Source organism: Erythrolamprus reginae, chromosome 5, assembly GCF_031021105.1.
Source record: "Erythrolamprus reginae isolate rEryReg1 chromosome 5, rEryReg1.hap1, whole genome shotgun sequence".
Lineage (NCBI taxonomy): Eukaryota > Metazoa > Chordata > Lepidosauria > Squamata > Dipsadidae > Erythrolamprus > Erythrolamprus reginae.
The window spans coordinates 76,655,839-76,677,389 of NC_091954.1; the positions used below are offsets into that span (position 1 = coordinate 76,655,839).

Consider the following 21,551-nt stretch of genomic DNA (forward strand, 5'->3'; position numbering starts at 1 on the left):
CCAGTGCTTACTCCACAGCAGGACTTTTCAGACATTTTGCTTGTATTGTTTGCTACCAACTTGAAGAGTCTAATATTAATGATCAACATTTCCTCCCATAGGCCCAGGATCAGATTATCATAACAGGCTACGAGAAAAATACTGAATCTGCGCGAGATGCCATCATGAAGATTGTTGGTGAACTGGAGCAGATGGTATCTGAAGACATCACCCTAGACCATCGTGTTCATGCCCGCATTATTGGTGCACGTGGGAAAGCTATCCGCAAAATTATGGATGAATATAAGGTGATTAAAACATTGTACTATCTGGTAAATGGCTAAGAAATCAATGTATCAATCGCAATTGCTAAGTTGTTTGGTGTTTTGTTTCAGCAGATGAATGAGAATCAGTACAAACAAAAACAATTTAATTGAATAAAGAAAAGCAAGATTATATAGTACAGACTCTTGTGGTGTGTAAGGAACTTCTATGTTGTATGCTTTCCACTTTCAGTTCCCAGAATAACTCTGAATGTGGTCTGAATACTACTCAAAGCACAGGAGACATGGTTCTAATGATGCACGTAGATTCTTTATAAATATGGCATTATTTGTTGATTTAAGTATGAATAGTTCTTTCCTTGAGAAACCAAATAATTTTATTTGTTTGTTTGTTTGTCCAATACACAAATATATAGGAAGAAAAATAGACATGTAGTAATATATATATAAGGGTAAAAGTGAACTTAGAGGAGAGGATATATGAAAGAAAGAATATATATGATAAGTGAGAGAAAGGAAAGACAATTGGACAGGGGACGAAAGGCACACCAGTGCACTTATGTACACCCCTTACTGGCCTCTTAGGAACCTGGAGAGATCAATCGTGGAGAGTCTAAGGGAGAAATGTTGGGGGTTAGGGGTTGACACAATTGAGTCCGGTAATGAGTTCCATGCTTCGATAACTCAATTGTTGAAATCATATTTTTTACAGTCAAGTTTGGAGCGGTTCGTATTAAGTTTGAATCTGTTGCGTGCTCTTGTGTTGTTGCGGTTGAAGCTGAAGTAGTCATTGACCGGTAGGACGTTGCAGCATATGATCTTGTGGGCAATACTCAAATCGTGTTTTAGGCGCCGTAATTCTAGGCTTTCTAGGCCCAGGATTGTTAGTCTATTTTCGTAGGATATTCTGTTTCGAGTGGAGGAGTGAAGGGCTCTTCTGGTGAAATATCTTTGGTTGCATTCTGTAACCGCATTATTCACATAATCTTTTGGGGTATACAACTTCAAGGGAAATTGGAAAGAGAGGCCACCATATCTGAGATAATTTTTGTCTCTCCAGGTGGATATACGTTTTCCCCAAAGTGGAGCAGCTGATCCCAACTGTGTGACTGTGACTGGACTCCCTGACAATGTGGAGGAAGCCATTGATCATATTCTGAATCTGGAAGAGGAATATGTATGTATATGATTTAATTACATGGATTCAAAATATTGTAAAGTAGAATTACAGCATTGCTCTTGTGTTTGTGTATATACAGTGGTACCTCGAGATACGAGTTTAATTCGTTCCGGACCTGGGCTCTTAAGTCGAGCAGCTCTTATCTCGAACGACTTTTCCCCATAGGAATTAATGTAAATAATTTTAATTGGTTCCAGCCCTCAAAAAACTCACAAAGTTAGTCTAAATTATGCAGAAAGACATGTTTTTAATGAAGAAATGTACATGTACATATAAATGAATAATGAAGTTTCTTTCACTTAACTTGTAAACTTTCTTAAACTTTTAAATTTACATATGTTCAACTTCTCTGCCACCCAATCCTGTAGGACAGAGGTCCCCAACCCTTTTTGCACCAGGGACCGGCTTTAAGCGATCAAGAGAGGAATGGGTGAATGAATGGACGGAGGGTGGGAAGGAAGGAAGGAAAGAGGGAAGGGACAGGAACAGAGGAAGGAAGCAAGGAAACTTATGAAAGGGGAGAGTAAGAGAGGAATGAGTGAAGGGAGGGAGGGAAGAAGGTGGGAAGGAGAAAGAAAAGAAGAAATAGAGGAAGGGAAGGTAAAAGAGAGAAAGAAAAAGAGCAAGAAAGAAAGAAAGAAAGAAAGAAAGAAAGAAAGAAAGAAAGAAAGAAAGGGGGAAGGGACAGGAACAGAGGAAGGAAGCAAGGAAACTTATGAAAGGGGAGAGTAAGAGAGGAATGAGTGAAGGGAGGGAGGGAGGGAAGAAGGTGGGAAGGAGAAAGAAAAGAAGAAATAGAGGAAGGGAAGGTAAAAGAGAGAAAGAAAAAGAGCAAGAAAGAAAGCTGCAAGCACCCCCCCGAGCCCCCCAGGCCGGCTGCAACCTTTTAAAACACGCGCGCCGCTTCGCAGCTGTCCCCTGAAGCCGAACGCGGAAGTTAGCGTTTGGCTTCAGGAGACAGCTCCTTGGCGCTTGTATCTCGAATTTGGGCTTGTAAGTAGAACAAAAATATCTCTCCCCTCCCAGCTCTTATCTCGAGTTGCTCTTAAGTAGAGCAGCTCTTATGTCGGGGTTCCACTGTACTCTGCTAACTAACTATGCTTGTTTGTTCGGTATTGCAGCTGGCTGATGTGGTAGATAATGAGGCAATGCAAGTCTACATGAAACCACCTGGTCATGAAGAAGCTAAGGCTGCATCAAAGGGATTTGTGGTTAGAGATGCCCCATGGACAGCAGGCAATACCGAGAAGGTAGGAGTTGTTTATGTAGTAAATTTTCCTTGGGCGAGAGAAAACATTGCGACTCACTTGAGTCTTTCATTTAGATTCCAGCTTCTATGAAAGCCAAGGCAAAGTGAGATGGTGAGAGAGAATTGTCTTCCTCCATGTCTGTTGTTAATTTAACAGAATAACAGAGTTAGAAATCTAGTCCAACCTCCTAGTCAGGCAGCAACCAGTTAGGTCCCACAGAGTGGGTCTTCTCCGGGTCCTGTCAACTAAACAATGTCGCTTGGCGGGACCCAGGGGAAGAGCCTTCTCTGTGGCGGCCCCGGCCCTCTGGAACCAACGTGGTAAAGGGGAAAAAACCGCGAAGTATTTTTTAATTAATATTTTTGAAAAACCGTGGTATAGACGTTTCACGAAGTTTGAACCCGCAAAAATCAAGGGAACACTGTATTTGTTGATTTTAGTTTTTATTAATGAGAATTACCTTTGCAATATCTGCATTGTCTGTTCAGTAATATAGTAGCTGAATTACTGATGTCTTTTCAGAGCTACTGGTTTGATTTTTGGAAAAGTGAAATTACTCTTGGTTATTAATCAAACACTTCTGTCCTTCCTTTTTATTTCCCTGCAGGCCCCAGATATGACCAGTTCTGAAGATTTTCCAAGTTTTGGAGCTCAGGTGGCTCCCAAGACTCTGCCATGGGGTCCCAAGCGATAATAACATGAAAACAGCAATCGTATCCAGCCATTTGCCACAAAAAAAAATTTTTTTTCCTGAATTCTGCCCTACTGGCTGGATCTAGTGCAGATTGTCAATGAGGGGTCTCTTAATGAAACTAGAGTGCTTATTCCTTCTGTTATTCTTATACTCAGGCCTCGCTATGCTTCTGTTTGACATTTTTTCTTCCCCTTGACCTGGAACAAAACTTTCCATATCAATTCCAACCTAAATACATACAGTTTTTCTTTCAAATTTCAGCCTATCATGTGGGTCATTATGTTGTAACCAAGTCTCCCGAGCACATTATATAAAAAGCACTCTAAACCTCCATTGGGAGATCACCTTTACTGCACCTAGGAATATACTTCCTGTCTCTCAACCTCAGGAAACACATTTCCTTGACTTTCTAAAAGCCAAAATATTTGCTCTTCCCCTTCCCTGCTGTTTTTCCAAGGCCTTACCTTTGTAGTGTGCAATCAGTTTTTCCTTTTCACAGCCAAGCTTTCCTCTCCCTCCCCCCACCCCACCCCAATTGTCCATCTAATTCCACTATTGGTAAGATAGTGCGTTTTATCTGAGAGAGCAATGATTTGTCCTGGAGTTTGAGACATCAGAAAAGCACTAACAGGGTCACAGTCCTTGTCGTGCTAATTGCAGCACTTAAGTGCACAAAAAAATCCTTTCACTGGGTTGAATACTGAATTGCAACTCACCATCAGTCTCCCCCCACTCCCCTTTCACTTTTTTGCATTATCCTTCCTTCCCAACTGTAGTATGGCTAAACAGAGCCGGAAAACTGACAGTATTATTGGATCTAAGAAAACTTTGTTCAACCAAAAGTGCCCTGTTAGCATGTCACAAAGGATGTTGGGTGATTAGTGCAGTGTTAAGAGTGCATTGCCCTTTTCCCCCTAGCTTGATAGTGATGGCATTTAAGTACCAGGGTTAAGGTGTGTCTTTTGCTTTTTACTATTGCCTTCTTTCTACCTCAAGCCAGTATGACAGTGGCCTGCTTCTTCAGATAGCTCCTCTTGCTTCCTGATATCATGGTTATTGTTCCTCTGTGAGAAGAGGAATATATATGTGTGTGGCTTTAGCTATGTATGTGGCAGTTAGTTTCTCCGCTGGCAAAGATGATCTTAACTGTTGCCACATAATTTGGTCTTTCAACAGAGATTAAGCCTTGGAGGGAGGCAAGTGAGGAGTGGCTTTCACTTCAGTTGAAGAATTTGATTACAGTTCAGTCTTAAAAGATGAAGTCTTTCTTTGATGGCCAGCGGCAGGGGGGAGAGATTAGACCTATATTCAGCAAAAGCCTTCTGTAGTTGGCAACGTTTGTCCTGTTGTCTCGACACCAGTAGTTGCTGCACTCTAGCTGCTACCATAAACTTGATACAAGGCTGCTTGTATTTTAAAGCTGCTCTTCTAGCCACAATTCTCTTTTCTGCTGAAGGTGCTGGCGGCAGCGCTGGGTCTGTTGCCAACTTTGCTCTCTGTCTTTCCTGCTCTCTTCTGAAGAGCTTTTCTGAGCCATTTGTATCTTTCCCCAAGGTCCTTTGTGTCCTAGAATATATGCTGAGAGATGGTTTATAAAGCACCTAGCTTTTTAGTCCAATTAGAAAGGGAAAAAAATCCTCTCAGTTTAAATAAACCTAAGTGAAAGGAGGAGAAATTTGTTTCTCTAGGAGGGTTCCACTTGGGACAGGAGAAGCCCTATCACTATCTGAGCAGGAGTCTAAAACAGGGTAGAAGTATTAATGCCTTGCCAGTGGGACCTGGTGTTTGAATGTCACACATCACTTGCACATGTGTTTTGGGCTTAACTGCCATCGAGCATGGCTCTAATGCTGCCGTCTGTTCAAATTGTTAAAAACACTTCACTCTTCTGTCCCATGTAGTGTGCAGCAGTTGATCTGTGGAGTTGTGCTCCATGTCCTCTTAATGTCTTCCATATTACGTTTCCATGGCAATGATCCCTTGGCCTTAACTTTGGAATTTGGAGATTATATGCAAAACGTGTATAAAGGCTCATGAGTATGGATGACACTGGAATTTTATAAATTCTAAAAAATAAAACCTGAAACAGCTTTGTGTGTGGTTTTTTTTATTTAAAAAATAATTCATTCCATATTACAATTGTCCCGTTAATAAAATATATAACCTTGCTTCTCTATATTGTTCCAAAGAGTAATAAGCAGATTTGTACATAGCTGCTTATTCAATTTTTGTCAGCAGGGGTATTGATTTAAGCATGATGAAGATTGCAGGATCGCAGTACATGCATATTGTTGAAACATAGTCCACCTAAAAGAGGTGTGGATTGAAGATGATTACAACCCTGTGTTGCTTTTGTAAGCAAAAAACCCTCTTAGACAGCTGAAAGCAAGTTTCCTTTTCATAATTGACTTCATGTACGGTAGTAATCTGCAGCATATGACTAGAGTCATGCTGCTATATCCACTAATCTGATTTTCTTTTACTAAAGAAAGCAAACCAGTATGAGCTGTTCTACTGTTGCAGGTTCCTTCTATTTGAAAAATGTACTGCCTCTAAACCCAGAAATTCCTATATTATTGTAAATTAGTAGTAGTCAACTGCTGAATTTCACGATATTTAGAAGTCACCTCTGTGGTCGGAGAGAAACAGATTGAAAATTCTGAAGTATGTCTTGTAATTTTCTCTACTGTTTTTCTCCAATGGATGAAACTACCGAGGCTTTAAAAATTTGAGGCGCATTCTACACCTGCAATATGTTACATAATTAACAGCTCCATGTCTATGCTATGCCAGCTTACACAGAGCTTCTTCTATGAAGGTTACTCTTGTGTGGAAGCTTGATAATCTGGTCTAGGCCACATCCTTCCAGATCTTCAGATGTTTATTTTGATAACTTCTCCCCAGGCTGGCTTGGATTGACATCTATCACTTCAATGAGAGCCTATCCCAAAAACAAAAAAGAAATGTATAATGCATTTTTCCATCAAAGAAAATGTGGCTGAGGGAGGTTACCAAAGAAATATATATCACCATTGCAATAACACACAAAGTCTATTATTAAAGTTCAATTTTATACAGTGATATGCATATCCGACAGAATCCAATATCAGCTTATTTAGTTTGTTACATTTAAATTATTCAGTTGCACATAAATGTAACTGTGTATAAGATAGATATGCAGATGCTTTAAAATTTGCAGTTTCAGCAGAGATAGTGTTTGTTTGTTTGTTTATTTATTTTATTTATTAAATTTGTATGCCACCCCTCTCCATAGACTCTGGGCGGCTCACAGCAATAGTAAACACAATGTAAAATACAAATCTAATATTTAAAACCCATAATTAAAATACATACACACAACATACCATACACGAATTATATAGGCCTGGGGAAGATGTCTCAATTTCCCCATGCCTGACGGCAGAGGTGGATCTTAAGAAGTTTACGAAAGGCAAGGAGGTTGGGGGCAATCCTAATCTCCGGGGGTAGCTGGTTCCAGAGGGTCGGGGCTGCCACAGAGAAGGCTCTTCCCCTGGGTCCCGCCAGCCGACATTGTTTAGTTGACGAGACCTGGAGAAGGCCAACTCTGCGGGACCTAACCGGTCGCTGGGATTTGCGGGGCAGAAGTGTTCCCTTTCCCACATTTAATTTATGGTAATTAAATATCACCAAATTTGTGGTGACTGCTCCATTATTTTTTTAGGCTAAATACTAATACAATTTTGGAAGACAAAGGTATTCATAACGAAGAGGGGTTTTTTTTGGAGGGGCCGACAGGCCAGGGTTGAAGTCTTGATCTTCAGACATTTTTTAAAATGGTAACCTGTTTTGTTTTGGTTTTTTTGTTAGGTCTCACTGAGAGCAAATTATGGTTAATTCTCCCTGAAATTTAAAATGTAGGAAACGTGACTCAAATTACCTTTAAAAAAATTAACTAGCAAAAAATTACTAACTTGACATTAAGTGCCGTGGTCTGAAAATGAGTGATGGGACACTAGGACTGCATGCTTTGGTTTAGTTTTGTACAGGAAATTCTTAGTAAATGAAAATATATATATATATGCGTTAACATAAAATATAAGGTATCCTAAAAGGGTTGTTTTGTTTTGTGTAGACTGCCCATGTCCCTCATGGAGGAGGTCTGGTACCAGACGAAATTATTCCCTACATGTTTCTGCCATTCTAAAAAATGCAAAAAAACTCTCACCAAAAGCAATGAGAAAGCTGGTGAGAAAAAAAACTCTCACTAAAAACAATGCTGGCTGTTACATGGTTTAATATATGCAAATATTTTGGATCAACAAAGATGTATAAGTAGTGAGTTTACCCTAATGAATAAAGGTAAAGTAACAATTTGATGGTTAGTGTACTTGAGTAGTTAATATCCTGGAAATGAGGAATTTTCAGATGGGGAGAATGATTACAGTGGAACAGCTTGCCTTCTGGAGCTGTGGTGTTCCATTGCTGGAGGTTTTCAAGAAAGGATTGGTCAACCATTTGTCTAGGGTGATATAAGGACTCCTGCCTTGGGCAATAGGTTGGACTAGAAGACCTCAAAGGTCCTTTCCATCCCTATTGTGGGGCAATTTTCTATGAAAATATAATCAAGGCCTTTGTTAGGAGAGAAGAAAATGATACTCATAGACTGCAAAGTTATTTTATTGAGGAGGGCAGGAAAAATGGACCACCATGAACGGAACTGAAGTCCTAATTTTTATTAGTAAATATGTATTTCAGCCTTCAAACAGCATAAAGTAAGACAAAAAAGCAACAAACTATATAACTATATAACATTAGGAACAACCTAGCCCAGAGTCCAATTGGAGTTGGGGGAGCATATAAATTTTACAAATCTTTAAAAGACATGAAAATGATAAAATAAATTAAAGAGTAATAGCATGGATATTATAACAAATATAAACCCAAGTCTCTTCATTACTATATAATTATTAAATTTTAATTAAAAATAAACCATGGCACAATAAATATGGTAAAGAAATATTGTACTAAAATAGTAGGAAGTTTTCATCAATGGAAATGTGAGAGTTCACATAAATCATTTTAACACAAAGTTATTAAAGTGTTCTAGGTGATTCAACCTAAGCAAAGGAAATGGAGAGGGAAGAGCCCAAGAGATAATTAATTTTGCATACAAAGTTGATTTCAAGATCAACTTTACTAAATATTTGTATTCATCTAATACAAAAATTACATTTACCTGGAAGAAGTTGGACTATGCAGTGTAGAGATCAATTACCAATAGAAGTACAATGATCTTAAGCAATTTGCCCTGGTTTTCAAAGAAAAGCTCTTCATTTTCATAATAATCGAGGATTTACCTTATTCTCAGCCAGAGCTTGTTTAGCAAGATACTGTTCTCGCTTTACTTTTATTGCCACTGCTTCTGGGATGTCAGGTACCATCATATCAATAACACGTGCAATGAAGAAAACTACATGCTATGAAAAGAGGTAAAAGAAAGTAAGTTGGAGGAATTTAGTATGAAGGGACAGCAAGCTGAGCAGAAAATGGAAACCTCGTGTATAGAATTATGATGACCCCAATTAGAGATGGTATTCTGCAGAGATGTTATGATTTTCCATTAAACCAGTCCTCAAATAGTGGGGGCATGCCCTCAGGGGAGGGGGGCGCAGAACGATGCCAAGGGGGGTGTCCCTGGAAAACATGCATGGTCCCTGTCAATTAACTCCCCCAGATGGGGAATGTTTTCCCAGTTGCACGCTGCTCTGAGCCCGGAAGAGAATGCGGCCAGGCGGGGTAGGGCAGCTGCATGGGTTTGTGCTCTTCACGGGTGCTGCGGTAGCCATGAACTTAGGCTGGCCTGGCACCATGTACCCTATGCCTGCCTAATGAAAAACACACTCCACTGAGTTCAGTGTAATTTACTCCCAGGTAGAGCAGACTTCCCCAGCCAATAGTTTGCTTGGAGCGTATAATAAATAAAATAATAAATATTAACACTAAAATTCCATCAGGGCCCAGATCAAAGAGTTAGGGGGGCACGAAATCTTTAGGGGAGTTAGGGGAGGAGCATAACAGAAAATAATTGAGAAGCACCACATTAAGCCAGCGAATATGAAAATGGATAAAGATCTCCTTAGAAAACAGTTCCTTGTAAGCTTTGGATGGTCTGTTTACTTATTGGTTTGGCAGTTTTTGGTGATGGTTCATTTTAATGGGAATACATGACACAATGGATGTTCATTTCCTCTGTAATTACCAATTTTCCTTCCAAAATGTTACAGAATTTTTGGCATTGAAAAATCTATGGTACTTTTATTAATAGAACATAAATTTAGTGCTACATCCTTTCCAATAGCAAAATATACCATAATTTTGAGGTATTTTGCAAGCTCCTTGAAACCCACCTCTGCTGTCAGGCATGGGGGAACTGAGCTAACTTCCCCAGGCCTATACTGTTTAGGTATGGTATGTTGTGTGTATGTTCTCTTAAATTATGGGTTTTTAGTTTTAATTATTAGATTTGTATTGTACATTGTTTTTCTATTACTGTTGTGAGCCGCCCTGAGTCTACGGAGAGGGGCGGCATACAAATTTAATTTAATAATAATAATAATAATAATAATAATAATAATAATAATAATAATAATATTTTATGTCAAAATAATTTCTTTAGTTTCAGAACAGCATAGGTTTCTTTCAAGTAATCTAAAGTATGCAGTAGGAGTTATTTTTGGCATACTAGTGCCAACAAGGAAGAAACAGTACTGCAAATAGGATTTTTCAATGTACTAAATTTTGCAATGGCCAATCTAAGGTCTCTAAGAAACAAGTATGTGGAAAATAGTCTCGTCAAATGCAATGTACCTCAAATACAATGATGAAACCAAGTTGGATTGCCAGTAGATTCCAATAAGATAGTGAATGCCTGCCATTTTGTTCTCTATAGGCTCGGTACCTGTGGAGATAAGAGCTTCAAAATCCATGCAAAGTAACTGCAGCAATCATCTTAGCAATCGCACGTTTTCCAGATTAATTTCTGATGTCTCTTTCTGCCACTTTCTATGTTCTCAAATTATCTTTAGTTGAACTACAGTGTTCCCTCGAGTTTTGTGGGGAATGCGTTCCGAGACGGCCCGCGAAAATCGAATTTCCATGAAGTAGAGATGCGGAAGTAAATACACCATTTTTGGCTATGGACAGTATCACAAGCAATCCCTTAACACTTTAAACCCCTAAATTACCATTTCCCATTCCCTTAACAACCATTTACTCACCATTATTACTGGTACTCACCATTGAATAAGACACTTAGTGATCCTGATATTTATAAACATAATTATTTATTAACAATAATTATTTTTTTGTTATTTATTTGCAAAAAATATTAGTTTGGCGATGATGTATGACATCATCGGGCGGGAAAACCGTGGTATAGAAAAAAAGCATGAAATATTTTTTAATTAATATTTTTTGAAAAACCGTGGTATAGGCTATTCACGAAGTTCGAACCCGCGAAAATCGAGGGAACACTGTAGCCCAGATGAAATTTAGTGCAGTATGTTCTGTCTACTCCTCTATTAATTAAACAGTGTTTTCTGTTACAGGTAGAACAGGTCTGCCTGCCCTAGTCCTCTACATCCTACGATCCACTTCCTTCCTCTTGGGGTCCCCACATCCCTTGTACACACCAGATCCCTGCAGATATCTCTCACTGCAGGGCTCGTAGAGCTTGAGCCCCCTCTACACTCTTTTGAGGATCTCTGGAGTTCTACTAGAGCTTTCCTCAGCACTAAGCAGACCGTGTCAAAGAAGCAGAACTTGTCCTTGGACCAAATGGTGGTCTTCTGGAAGTGGCCACCATTTCAATGCAAACCACAAGAAATTGTGGGTATGCTGAAAATGGTGGTTGTTTCGGGGAGGCGGTCATGTGGTCCAATGATGACTGTCATGCTCTCCTTCTTCAACATGAAATCCAGAGATCTTCAAAAGATAAGCATGTAATGGATGATGGAGTGGGGTAGGGAACAGGACACATGACTGAAGGTGTTGCAGTGGCTGTAACTTTAAAACAGGGTCATAAATAGTTTTTGGGAGATACAGTATGTTGTAATTTTTACAAGCAGATATGTTGTAATTTTTAATGGCTGCCAAGTAATATGCTGTTGTGAGGATTGTCATGCTGAATATTGACAGCCCCAGAGACATTCAGTAATTAAATAGTTAACTGTGTGTGTTTTATTAAGATCCTCCTATTATGATGTAATATCCTGCCTTGTCTAACATCACCTCCTCCTTCTTCATACTGAAATCTCCATTCCTATTCTAACTTCCATCATGTAAAGATGTGTTTGTTGTTTTGTCCATCAGGTCATGTTTATTTTTCTACTTTTATAATAAAAGAAATATTACTTTGAAAATAAATGAATGGGCTCTCATCCATCACCTCCGCGGTGGGTTAGTGTTCAAACGGACATTAATCTCTCAAACCGTGACAAGGATTACGTGTAATTGATTATAAGCACGACTACTTTACACACAAATATCTCAATCAATATGTAGCAAGCCAGGATAAAAATTATTCAAATTCCGGCCCTGTATTATATGAGACAGATTATTCTGAATTTTCAACAAGCAATTTAGTTCCAATAGATTCACTCACTAATCATCTTTAAACAGCTATCCTCACCCGCTACAAGAGTAGGAGATCCCACCTGCATGTGATATTGTTCTTCAAGTCAAAAGATTTAGGGGCATAGGCCAGCGTGAAGTCAATGTAGCCCTGTAGATTGCTAGCCCGAGTATACTGGTAATAGAGCCGAGGGAGAAAGTCCGAAGTGAAGGCAATCAGGAAGGCCTAAAGGGAGAACATGTTTATTTTTTAAAGAATTGTGTGAGTGACACATAGAACTCTTGCTTCTTACTCGGAGCACAATAGGTACTTATTGTACTTTCAGCAACAATCATAGAAAAACAGTTGGCCTCTCCTCTTTTCTAACAGGTTTGTATGGGGCATGGATAAGCACACCATAATGCTTACTGTCCCTCTCCTACTGTCCTATTTTCTTCTTTTGTCAATACTTTCTACTTATGTTATGCTTATACAAACTACAATCCTATACTTGTTCGACAAAATAAATAAATTAAATAAATTAAACGCAGACTCATTCTAAATCAGGTCATTGAGCATCTCATTCTTTGCTTCTTACCTAGCTTTTCCCAACCTAGCGATCACTTCCAGTATTGGGACCAAGTAAAGTAGTACCTCTAGATACGAGCTGCTCCGCATGCGAGTATTCTAAGTTGCGAGCCACGACAGGAGCGAAATTTCTGTTCCAGACCCGAGCTCAAATTCGGGATACGAGCCAAACTTCCACTAGGTGGCGCAAGAATTCTTGCTTCGGATTATCTCCGCGGGGAAAAACAAAGTCTAAAGCCATTTGTTCCAGATATGAGTTGATCGACATACGAGCTCTGTTCTGGAACGAATTAAACTCGTATCTAGAGGTACTACTGTACTAGAATTTCCATTCATGATATCCAAAAGGAATTTTGGGACTGTAGAGAGAGACACCAAGAAGCACTTCTCTCCAGGGTGTTTCTGTCTCTCAGAGTCTCCTTTCACCAGGACATCTGCTAAGTGCTAACCCAATTCCACCTTTTTCCAACAATCAACCAGTCCACTCCATAATGTTATGTTCTATTAGTAACTTACAGTATCTTTCCTTTACCACTTGGTATTTAAATAACTCTGTAAACCAGTTCTGTCACCAAAGAACTGAATCATTTTGAGTTCATCTTAAATCCTTATCTACTTTGGGAATGGGAAACTACAATAGAAATATCACTAAGACTTTTATACCACTTCATGGTGCTTTACAGCCCTCTCTAAGTGGTTTAGAGTCAGCATATTGCCCCCAGCAATTTGGGTCCTCATTTTACCGACCTTAGAAGGATGGAAGCCTGGTGAGATTCAATCTGCCAAATGGTGATTAGCAGAAGTAGCCACTCTAACCACTGCACCACTGCAGCTCTGTAAGTAAACTCAACTCAGATCCTACACAGCTTCTGCTCAGGCAATCTCACTCTACTCACAAGAGCCTACAAAACTTTTGCCAGACCCATCCTAGACTACTGCTCATCTGTCTGGAACCCATATCACATCTCAGACATCAACACCCTTGAAAATGTCCAAAGATATTTCACCAGAAGAGCCCTTCACTCCTCCACTCGAAACAGAATATCCTATGAAAATAGACTAACAATCCTGGGCCTTGAAAGCCTAGAACTACGGCGCCTAAAACACAATTTGAGTATTACCCACAAGATCATATGCTGCAACGTCCTACCAGTCAATGACTACTTCAGCTTCAAGCTCAATAACACAAGAGCACGCAACAGATTCAAACTTAATACGAACCGCGCCAAACTTGACTGTAAAAAATATGATTTCAACAATTGAGTTATCGAAGCGTGGAACTCATTACCGGACTCAATTGGGTCAACCCCTAACCCCCAACACTTCTCCCTTAGACTCTCCACGATTGACCTCTCCAGGTTCCTAAGAGGCCAGTAAGGGGCGTAAATAAGTGCACTGGTGTGCCTTTCATCCCCTGTCCAATTGTCTTTCCTTTCTTTCACCTATCTTATATATTCTCTTCCTTTCATATATCCTCTCCTCTAAGTTCACTTTCACCCTCTTTTATATTATCACATGTCTATTTTTCTTCCTATGTATTTGTGTATTGGACAAATGAATAAATAAATAAATAAATCAAAACATCCTTCTGTAACATCAGTGTAATCCAACTACAGTATTTCAGGGCTGTAGCTGCTATGCTTGTACAATTTCTGTTGATTGCTTCCTGTATACATCAGTATAACTCACATTACTGATAACTGCAAAGTGTGTGATGACCTCCAGGATCTGAAACCAGATGCCAATGGCCTGGGTCCGCTCTGCAACTGGACGTCGATATTCACAAACAAACTTCTGAGCATCCAAACGAATTTCCACCCAATTATTAAGTAAAGCAAAAAGAGGGGCCAGGGGACAGGCGGCAACAAAGATAGTAATGAAGCCAAATTGCAGAACTGAAAAGGAATAAAACATTTTAATTTCCAGAGTTTGAGGAAAGAAACCTTATCAAAAAATAATTTGCAGGAGACCAAGATGAGATTTCAGCAAAAGCAGGACTGAAATGCTCTTTCTGAAACCCCAAGTAACGAAGCAATGGTTATTTTTTCACTAAAATGCATCCACTTTAATTTGGATAAAACAAACGTTTTACATAGAAACATAGAAAACTGATGGCAGAAAAAGACCTCATGGTCCATCTAGTCTGCCCTTATATTATTTCCTGTATTTTATCTTACAATGGATATATGTTTATCCCAGGCATGTTTAAATTCAGTTACTGTGGATTTACCAACCACGTCTGCTGGAAGCTTGTTCCAAGGATCTACTACTCTTTCAGTAAAATAATATTTTCTCATGTTGCCTTTGATCTTTCCCCCAACTAGCTTCAGATTGTGTCCCCTTGTTCTTATGTTCACTTTCCTATTAAAAACACTTCCCTCCTGGACCTTATTTAACCCTTTAACACATTTAAATGTTTCGATCATGTCCCCCCTTTTCCTTCTGTCCTCCAGACTATACAGATTGAGTTCATTAAGTCTTTCCTGATACGTTTTATGGTTAAGACCTTCCACCATTCTTGTAGCCCGTCTTTGGACCCGTTCAATTTTGTCAATATCTTTTTGTAGGTCAGGTCTCCAGAACTGAACACAGTATTCCAAATGTGGTCTCACCAGCGCTCTATATAAGGGGATCACAATCTCCCTCTTCCTGATTGTTATACCTCTAGCTATGCAGCCAAGCATCCTACTTGCTTTTCCTACTGCCCTCACCATTTTGAGACTGTCAGAAATCACTACCCCTAAATCCTTCTCTTCTGAAGTTTTTGCTAACACAGAACTGCCAATGCAATACTCAGATTGAGGATTCCTTTTTCCCAAGTGCATTATTTTACATTTGGAAACATTAAAGTTGCAGTTTCCATTGGTTTGACCATTTATCTAGTAAAGCTAAATCATTTACCATATTACAGACCCCTCCAGGAATACCAACCCTATTGCACACTTTAGAGTCATCGGCAAATAGGCAAACCTTCCCTACCAAACCTTCCCCTATGTTTACATTTCATTTTACATATTTTAAACTGATCTATAATACAGAAGTATTCAGCTCAGAGAAATTCTATACACTGCCTCAAACATTTATATTTATTGCTTGAAAATATTGGAGAAACTATAGGGCTTTTCAGTCTATCACACTACCTTTCCATTTGTTGAAGTTATAAATTCCAAGTCCTACTGCACAAAGATTAGGAGAATTCATGAGACTTCAGAAAGATATTTTCATATTTCTCTCCCTAATTACTCCTTAAACTCGGAGTTTTTTCCTCACTGTTCTTTTAATTCTTGTATGTTTCAACCTCTCCAAGAATATACACATCCATCCCCTTCCATAATCAGGCCACAGTACTAGAAATTTTCAGAAAACTATTCTTAAGTTTCCCATTTCCCCAGGTGGCTCATACCCATTTCCAGATATTCATCGAAAAGCCCATTATAAGGCAACAGTTTATAATCGCTCTCCCAGGGTTGCTTTGTGAAGTTGTCTTGGCCTGTCTTATTTCTTTCAGAAAGATCTCGCCTTTGCCACCATGTTTTTAGCTTCCTGTGGAGAACAAAAAATGTAGTTATAGAATATCTAGGTGTTGTGGTTCAGCCTGAGCCAGATCAAAGACCAGCTGCGTCTCTGCTGGCTCCGTGCTGGAGGAGGCTGAGAGCGGAGAGGAGAGTTGTTTGCAGTCGGACAGTGCAGACAGCAGTCACGAAAGTGACGCTGATGCAAGGCCTGGGAGCCCTGGGGAAGGGCTATCTCCAGCAAGTAGCTGTGATTTCCTGGAGTCCCTGGATGACGACGCACAAGCTATCATTAGTATGCGGCAGAGACGCATAGCTCAAAGGAGAAAGCAACTGCGTAGATATTATCAGCATTGAATGAGGAACACCAGGGGTTTGGGTTTGGTCCTCATTAGCAGGGAAGAGTTTATAAGGCATGAGAACCATTCTGGCAGCGTGGAGTGTTATCAAAGGGGAGTTGGTGTTATCTGCATTTTCTCTCAGCGTTTATTGTTTCTGGCTCGTGGCCCAGCAGCCTTGAAGACTGGTGGGAGGTGTGTGTCTGTTAGCTCAACAGCCTCATCTGGCATTAAGGATCCTGTGTTTCTGTATGAACAATTGCCTTCGTGTATCTATTTGGAGTTCTAGTGTTTTCCTGATCTGTAAGGACATTTTCTGTTGGCTTCTTTTCTCTTTACCATTATAAAACTGTGTTTGGATTCAACCGGTGTGTCTGGCTTATCTTTTTGGGTTGGTCATAGCTTCCGGAGTGACCCAGACAGAACATCTAGAATAATCTTTTTCAAGCAGAGCAAGATGATCAAATAATATCTGGCTAAGAGCTGAAATTCAGCAGATTCTGACAGGTTCTAGAGAACCAGTAGCGGAAATTTTGAGTAGTTTGGAGAAATACCACCTCTGACTAGCCCCAGAGAGGGGTGGGAATAGAGATCTTGCAATATCCTTCCCCAGGAGTGGGAGGGTGACTTTGCAGTACCCTTCCTCTGGAGTTAGATGGGAATGGAGGTTTTCCAGTATCCTTCCCCTGCCACACCCACCAAACTATGCCCACAGAACCGGTAGGGGGGAAAGTTTGAATTTCACCTCTAATCTGGATGCATCTAGATAAGGTATATTTTTATTTGTGCCTCATTATTTAGCCATAAGATGGTCTTTTTTATCTTGGAGTCCTCTGAGAATTGAATCATAATCATTCTTTCTCATCCCAATTTATCTTACAGATTATTGCCTCAGCCAGGGAGAGGCGACCCTTGCCCGGCCCCTGCCACAGCCACTGACCCGAGCCGAGGCCGCCACCAACAGCATGACGCCAGTGCGGATGACAGCTCTGCCTCTTCAGGGCCTGTTCACGGACCACTTCAGCCTCACTATTCGGCAGGGGCAGAGGCTTGGGGCATGGACGTGACATTACCGGCGCTGCTGCTCCTCCTCAAAGGAAAGCTGCCAGAGCAGGCTCAGCAGTTGTCACCTCTGCCTCTGCCGGGACTGCCTAACTTGGGTGGCGTGCCCGCCCTGTCCCTTCCAGCCAGAGGGCCTGGGCAACCACCTGGAAAGTGACGCTTTGCTGCTGGTGCTACGCCCCAGCATCCCACTCATCCCTGGGCTTAGTTGCCGGCCTCCCGCTGAGGGCTTCTAGGCGGCCTCAGCAGCATTCTGTATATAAGACACACCCAATTTTTAAGTACCTTTTTGACGTAAAAAGGTGCATCTTATACACTGAAAAATACAGTAGTTGGTACTCAAAGCAGATGATAATTTTTATTGCTGGGTCTCAACATTTTCAATAAAGCAATGAATTGTACTTGGAGAGCCATGAGAGAAAAAAAGACCTTGGAACACCGGTGAACAACACATTTAATAAATACAATCTATCTCTAATCTCTATCAGATAGCTCTGAGAGGCAATCTGAGTCACCTCTTTGGGCTCTTACTACTGTCTCCATTAGAAATAAGACATTACGCAACAAAAGTGCAAAAGGCACTTAGCAACCTGACTATTAAGAAAGTCAAAATATGTCTAGGAGATAGGGATTTGGTCTGACACTATTCTGACAATTCCAAACATTTTCTATTTTGCACAACTCTGCTGTAGGCAAATTATATAGGGAGAAACTAGTGTTATTTCCAGCAATGGAACATTTCACAGTATCTTTGGAGTATAAGACGCACCTTTTTACCCCAAAAAGGGCAAAAGCTTGGGTGCGTCTTATATACCAATATAGCCCCACACAGCCACCTTCACCCTCTGGCTTCTACCTCCCAGCAATTTACCTCCTTGCAACAAACAGCGCAAAGCCTGATTAGCACAAGCAACTGATTTTCAGCCTCCCAACCAACAGCTGATTCAAGAGGCTTGCAAGGGGGCCATGTGCAAAAACTGAAAGCTGCAGGGAGGCAAATTGCTGAGTGGGAAAGGCAGAGGCAGAATTTTATTTTCTTGTGCTAATGAGACTGCTGAAATTGGATGCAAGGAGCTAATTCAATAAGTATAAATGTCTATAGAATGTTCAAATGATTAGACTTATTTTTAAAGACTGCTTTATTGTTCTAGACAAATAAATAAATAAATAAATAAATAAATAAATAAATAAATAAATAAATAAATAAATAAGCTGGATTTGAAGAGGCCCAGTGCTATTGTATCTTCTTTTAAATAGCAGATAATAATGTATACTTACAGAAAGCCCCATCAATTTTAAAGATCTGTAAAAGTATAATCTGAAATGTAACAGTGTCCTGTTTTAGTATTGAACCCTCACTTAGCCATGTTTGGAGTAGATCGATTTAAATAATTGGGAGGAGTTAGTGTGACTGCATTTAAGAAAACTTTCTGGCATTAATATACTGCCATAATCAGAAGCGGGCCACTGCCCGGACAGGGGAGATCGCAGCGGGGTAGTGAAAATGGAGCTCCACCCCAGAGCACCCAATTTGCACTGAAAGATGTTGAAAGAAAATGCAGGGCGTCCTGCATAAGTCACGCCTACATTGGTAGCCCTTCACTGGCCATAATGCACATTTTTCCCATTCTTTGCTATTTCTATGGGTCAGGCACACATGCACAGAAATACACAGCAAAGAGTGTGCATCAACTGTACTGTTTGCTGTTTGCTGGGAGGTAAATTGCTGGGAGGCAGAGGCATATTTTTCCCCCTTGTTTTCCTCCCTCAAAACTAAGGTGCATCTTATACTCCGATGCATCATATACAGTCATACCTCGTCTTACAAATGCCTCATCATACAAACTTTTCAAGATACAAACCCGGGGTTTAAGATTTTTTTGCTTCTTCTTACAAACTATTTTCACCTTACAAACACACCACCGCCGCTGGGATGCCCCGCCTCGGGACTTCCATTGCCAGCAAAGCACCCGTTTTTGCGCTGCTGGGATTCTCCTGAGTCTCCCCTCTATGGGAAACCCCACCTCCGGACTTCCGTGTTTTTGTGATGCTGCAGGGGAATCCCATCAGGGGAATCCCAGCAGCACAAAAACGGGCATTTCGCTAGGAACGGAAGTCCGGAGGTAGGGTTTCCCAGGGAGGAGAGCCACAGTGAAATTGCAGTATCACAAAAACACAGAGGTCCAGAGATGGGGTTTCGAGGACTTCGGTGTTTTTGCGATGCTGCGATTTCACTGATGCTCCCTTCGCTGGGAAACCCCACCTCCGGACTTCCGTTGCCAGCAAAGCACTCGTTTATGCGATGCTGGGATCCCCCTGCTGGGATTCCCCTGCAGCATCACAAAAACACAGAAGTCCGGAGGTGGGGTTTCCCATGGAGGGGAGCCTCAGGGGAATCCCAGCAGTGCAAAAACGGGTGCTTCGGCTGGCAAAAGGGGTGAGTTTTGGGCTTGCACGCATTAATCTCTTTTCCATTGATTCCTATGGGAAACCTTGTTTCGTCTTACAAACTTTTCACCTTAGGAACCTCATCCCGAAACCAATTAAATTTGAAAGACAAGGTATCACTGTACTCCGAAAAATATGGTATGTTTCCTTCGGGTAGGAATACTGTGGAATACTTCTATATTCATTTGATTTTTTTTTTTACACACAGAGGAATATTAAATCCAGACATTTCTTCACTGCACCCTTTCTGACTGACAAAATTACAGTTTCTAATAAGGAAGCAATTTCTGGAATGCTGATGACCATCTCATACAGCAATTTTTATGTACAGATAAACTGCCCAAACTTCATTCAGGCTAAGCTAACAAGCATACCACCTTGGTTTACCTATAAAGCTGAACCCAAACCAACAACAAACCGACATTTCAATTTTCATTTGTGGATGTGGTACACATCAGAAACAAATATTCCTTTGTTTACTTACGAATACTCATATCTGTGTTACGAATACTCATATCTGTGTTTGCTTTATTCACAGACTGTATTTGTCAATGTTTGTACATATTAAAAATAATTATATATCTTGGCAAAAATGCAAAACATTATTTTGTGAAGCAATTGTAATTGCCAAAGTAACTAGGGAGTGGCTTCTCTTTTCCCACACTTGCAATTCTACAAAGATTACTGCTAGATTTTACAGGGTTTGTGACTTTGGGCAGTTGCCAAATCTCTTTGTATATCTCCCGCATTCTTCTCCAGCTTCATGTCTGAATTTCAATAGCACCATTGCCAAAAATTAAGGGTGGAGATTCTTGACATTTTAAGGCAGAAGAGAATATAAAAATTATAAGCTAAGTCTAAAGCAGCCTTAAGGGAGAACATTTCCACACAATTGCTTGCCATTTTCTAGACCTACTGCAGACGTTTTGTCCTATCAGACAAATTTTGTTACTATTTTACTCCTCCTTTATCAAGTCTAGCAGCTTCAAAAATCGGCAACTTTATTCTTATTCTTCTCTTGCTGGGTTTGTTTTTTAGAATGGGTTAAAAAATGAGAGAGAGCTTGTACTCCTATACTGTGGAAATGAACCGACAAAGCCATCCCTCAGAACAACTGGATATGGACTATTTTATTATTTTATTTTATTTTATTTTATTTTATTTTATTTTATTTTATTTTTATTTTTATTTTTATTTTTATTTTTATTTTATTTTATTTTATTTTATTTTATTTTATTTTATTTTATTTTATTTTATTTTATTTTATTTTATTTTATTTTATTTTATTTTATTTTATTTATGATTTGATTTGATTTGATTTGATTTATTTATGATTTGATTTGATTTGATTTGATTTGAGTTGGCCTTCTCCGGGTCCCGTCAACTAAACAATGTCATTTGGCGGGCCCCTGGAGAAGAGCCTTCTCTGTGGCGGCCCCGGCCCTCTGGAACCAACTCCACCCGGAGATTAGAACTGCCCCCACCCTCCCTGTATTTCGTAAACTACTCAAGACTCATTTATGCCGCCAGGCATGGGGGAGTTAAGATATTCCTTCCCTCTAGGCCATTACAAGTTATGCATGGTATGTTTGTGTGTATGTTTGGTTTTATTATAAGGGTTTT

The 21,551-nt window shown here is 40.0% G+C and overlaps 2 protein-coding genes across 6 annotated transcripts in view; one reads left to right on the forward strand and one right to left on the reverse strand.

The window, feature by feature from the left end:
• HDLBP (high density lipoprotein binding protein) overlaps positions 1–5,477 on the forward strand; it is a 74,182-nt gene extending 68,705 nt beyond the window's left edge. For all 3 annotated transcript variants that reach the window (XM_070753224.1, XM_070753225.1, XM_070753226.1), the window contains exons 25-28: positions 102–287; positions 1,324–1,440; positions 2,565–2,693; positions 3,301–5,477. In XM_070753224.1, the coding sequence (XP_070609325.1) occupies positions 102–287; positions 1,324–1,440; positions 2,565–2,693; positions 3,301–3,387 (519 nt within the window). In that variant the 3' untranslated portion in view covers positions 3,388–5,477. The remainder of the gene's footprint in view (positions 1–101; positions 288–1,323; positions 1,441–2,564; positions 2,694–3,300) is intronic.
• ANO7 (anoctamin 7) overlaps positions 5,478–21,551 on the reverse strand; it is a 54,493-nt gene continuing 38,419 nt past the window's right edge. For 2 of the 3 annotated variants that reach the window (XM_070753227.1, XM_070753228.1), the window contains 6 exons: positions 15,972–16,111; positions 14,258–14,463; positions 12,084–12,226; positions 10,237–10,327; positions 8,727–8,846; positions 5,478–6,328 (listed from right to left, as the gene is read on the reverse strand). In XM_070753227.1, the coding sequence (XP_070609328.1) occupies positions 6,269–6,328; positions 8,727–8,846; positions 10,237–10,327; positions 12,084–12,226; positions 14,258–14,463; positions 15,972–16,111 (760 nt within the window). In that variant the 3' untranslated portion in view covers positions 5,478–6,268. Of the gene's footprint in view, positions 6,329–8,726; positions 8,847–10,236; positions 10,328–12,058; positions 12,227–14,257; positions 14,464–15,971; positions 16,112–21,551 lie in introns of all 3 variants that reach the window. The other variant, XR_011559217.1, reaches the window with a different exon arrangement.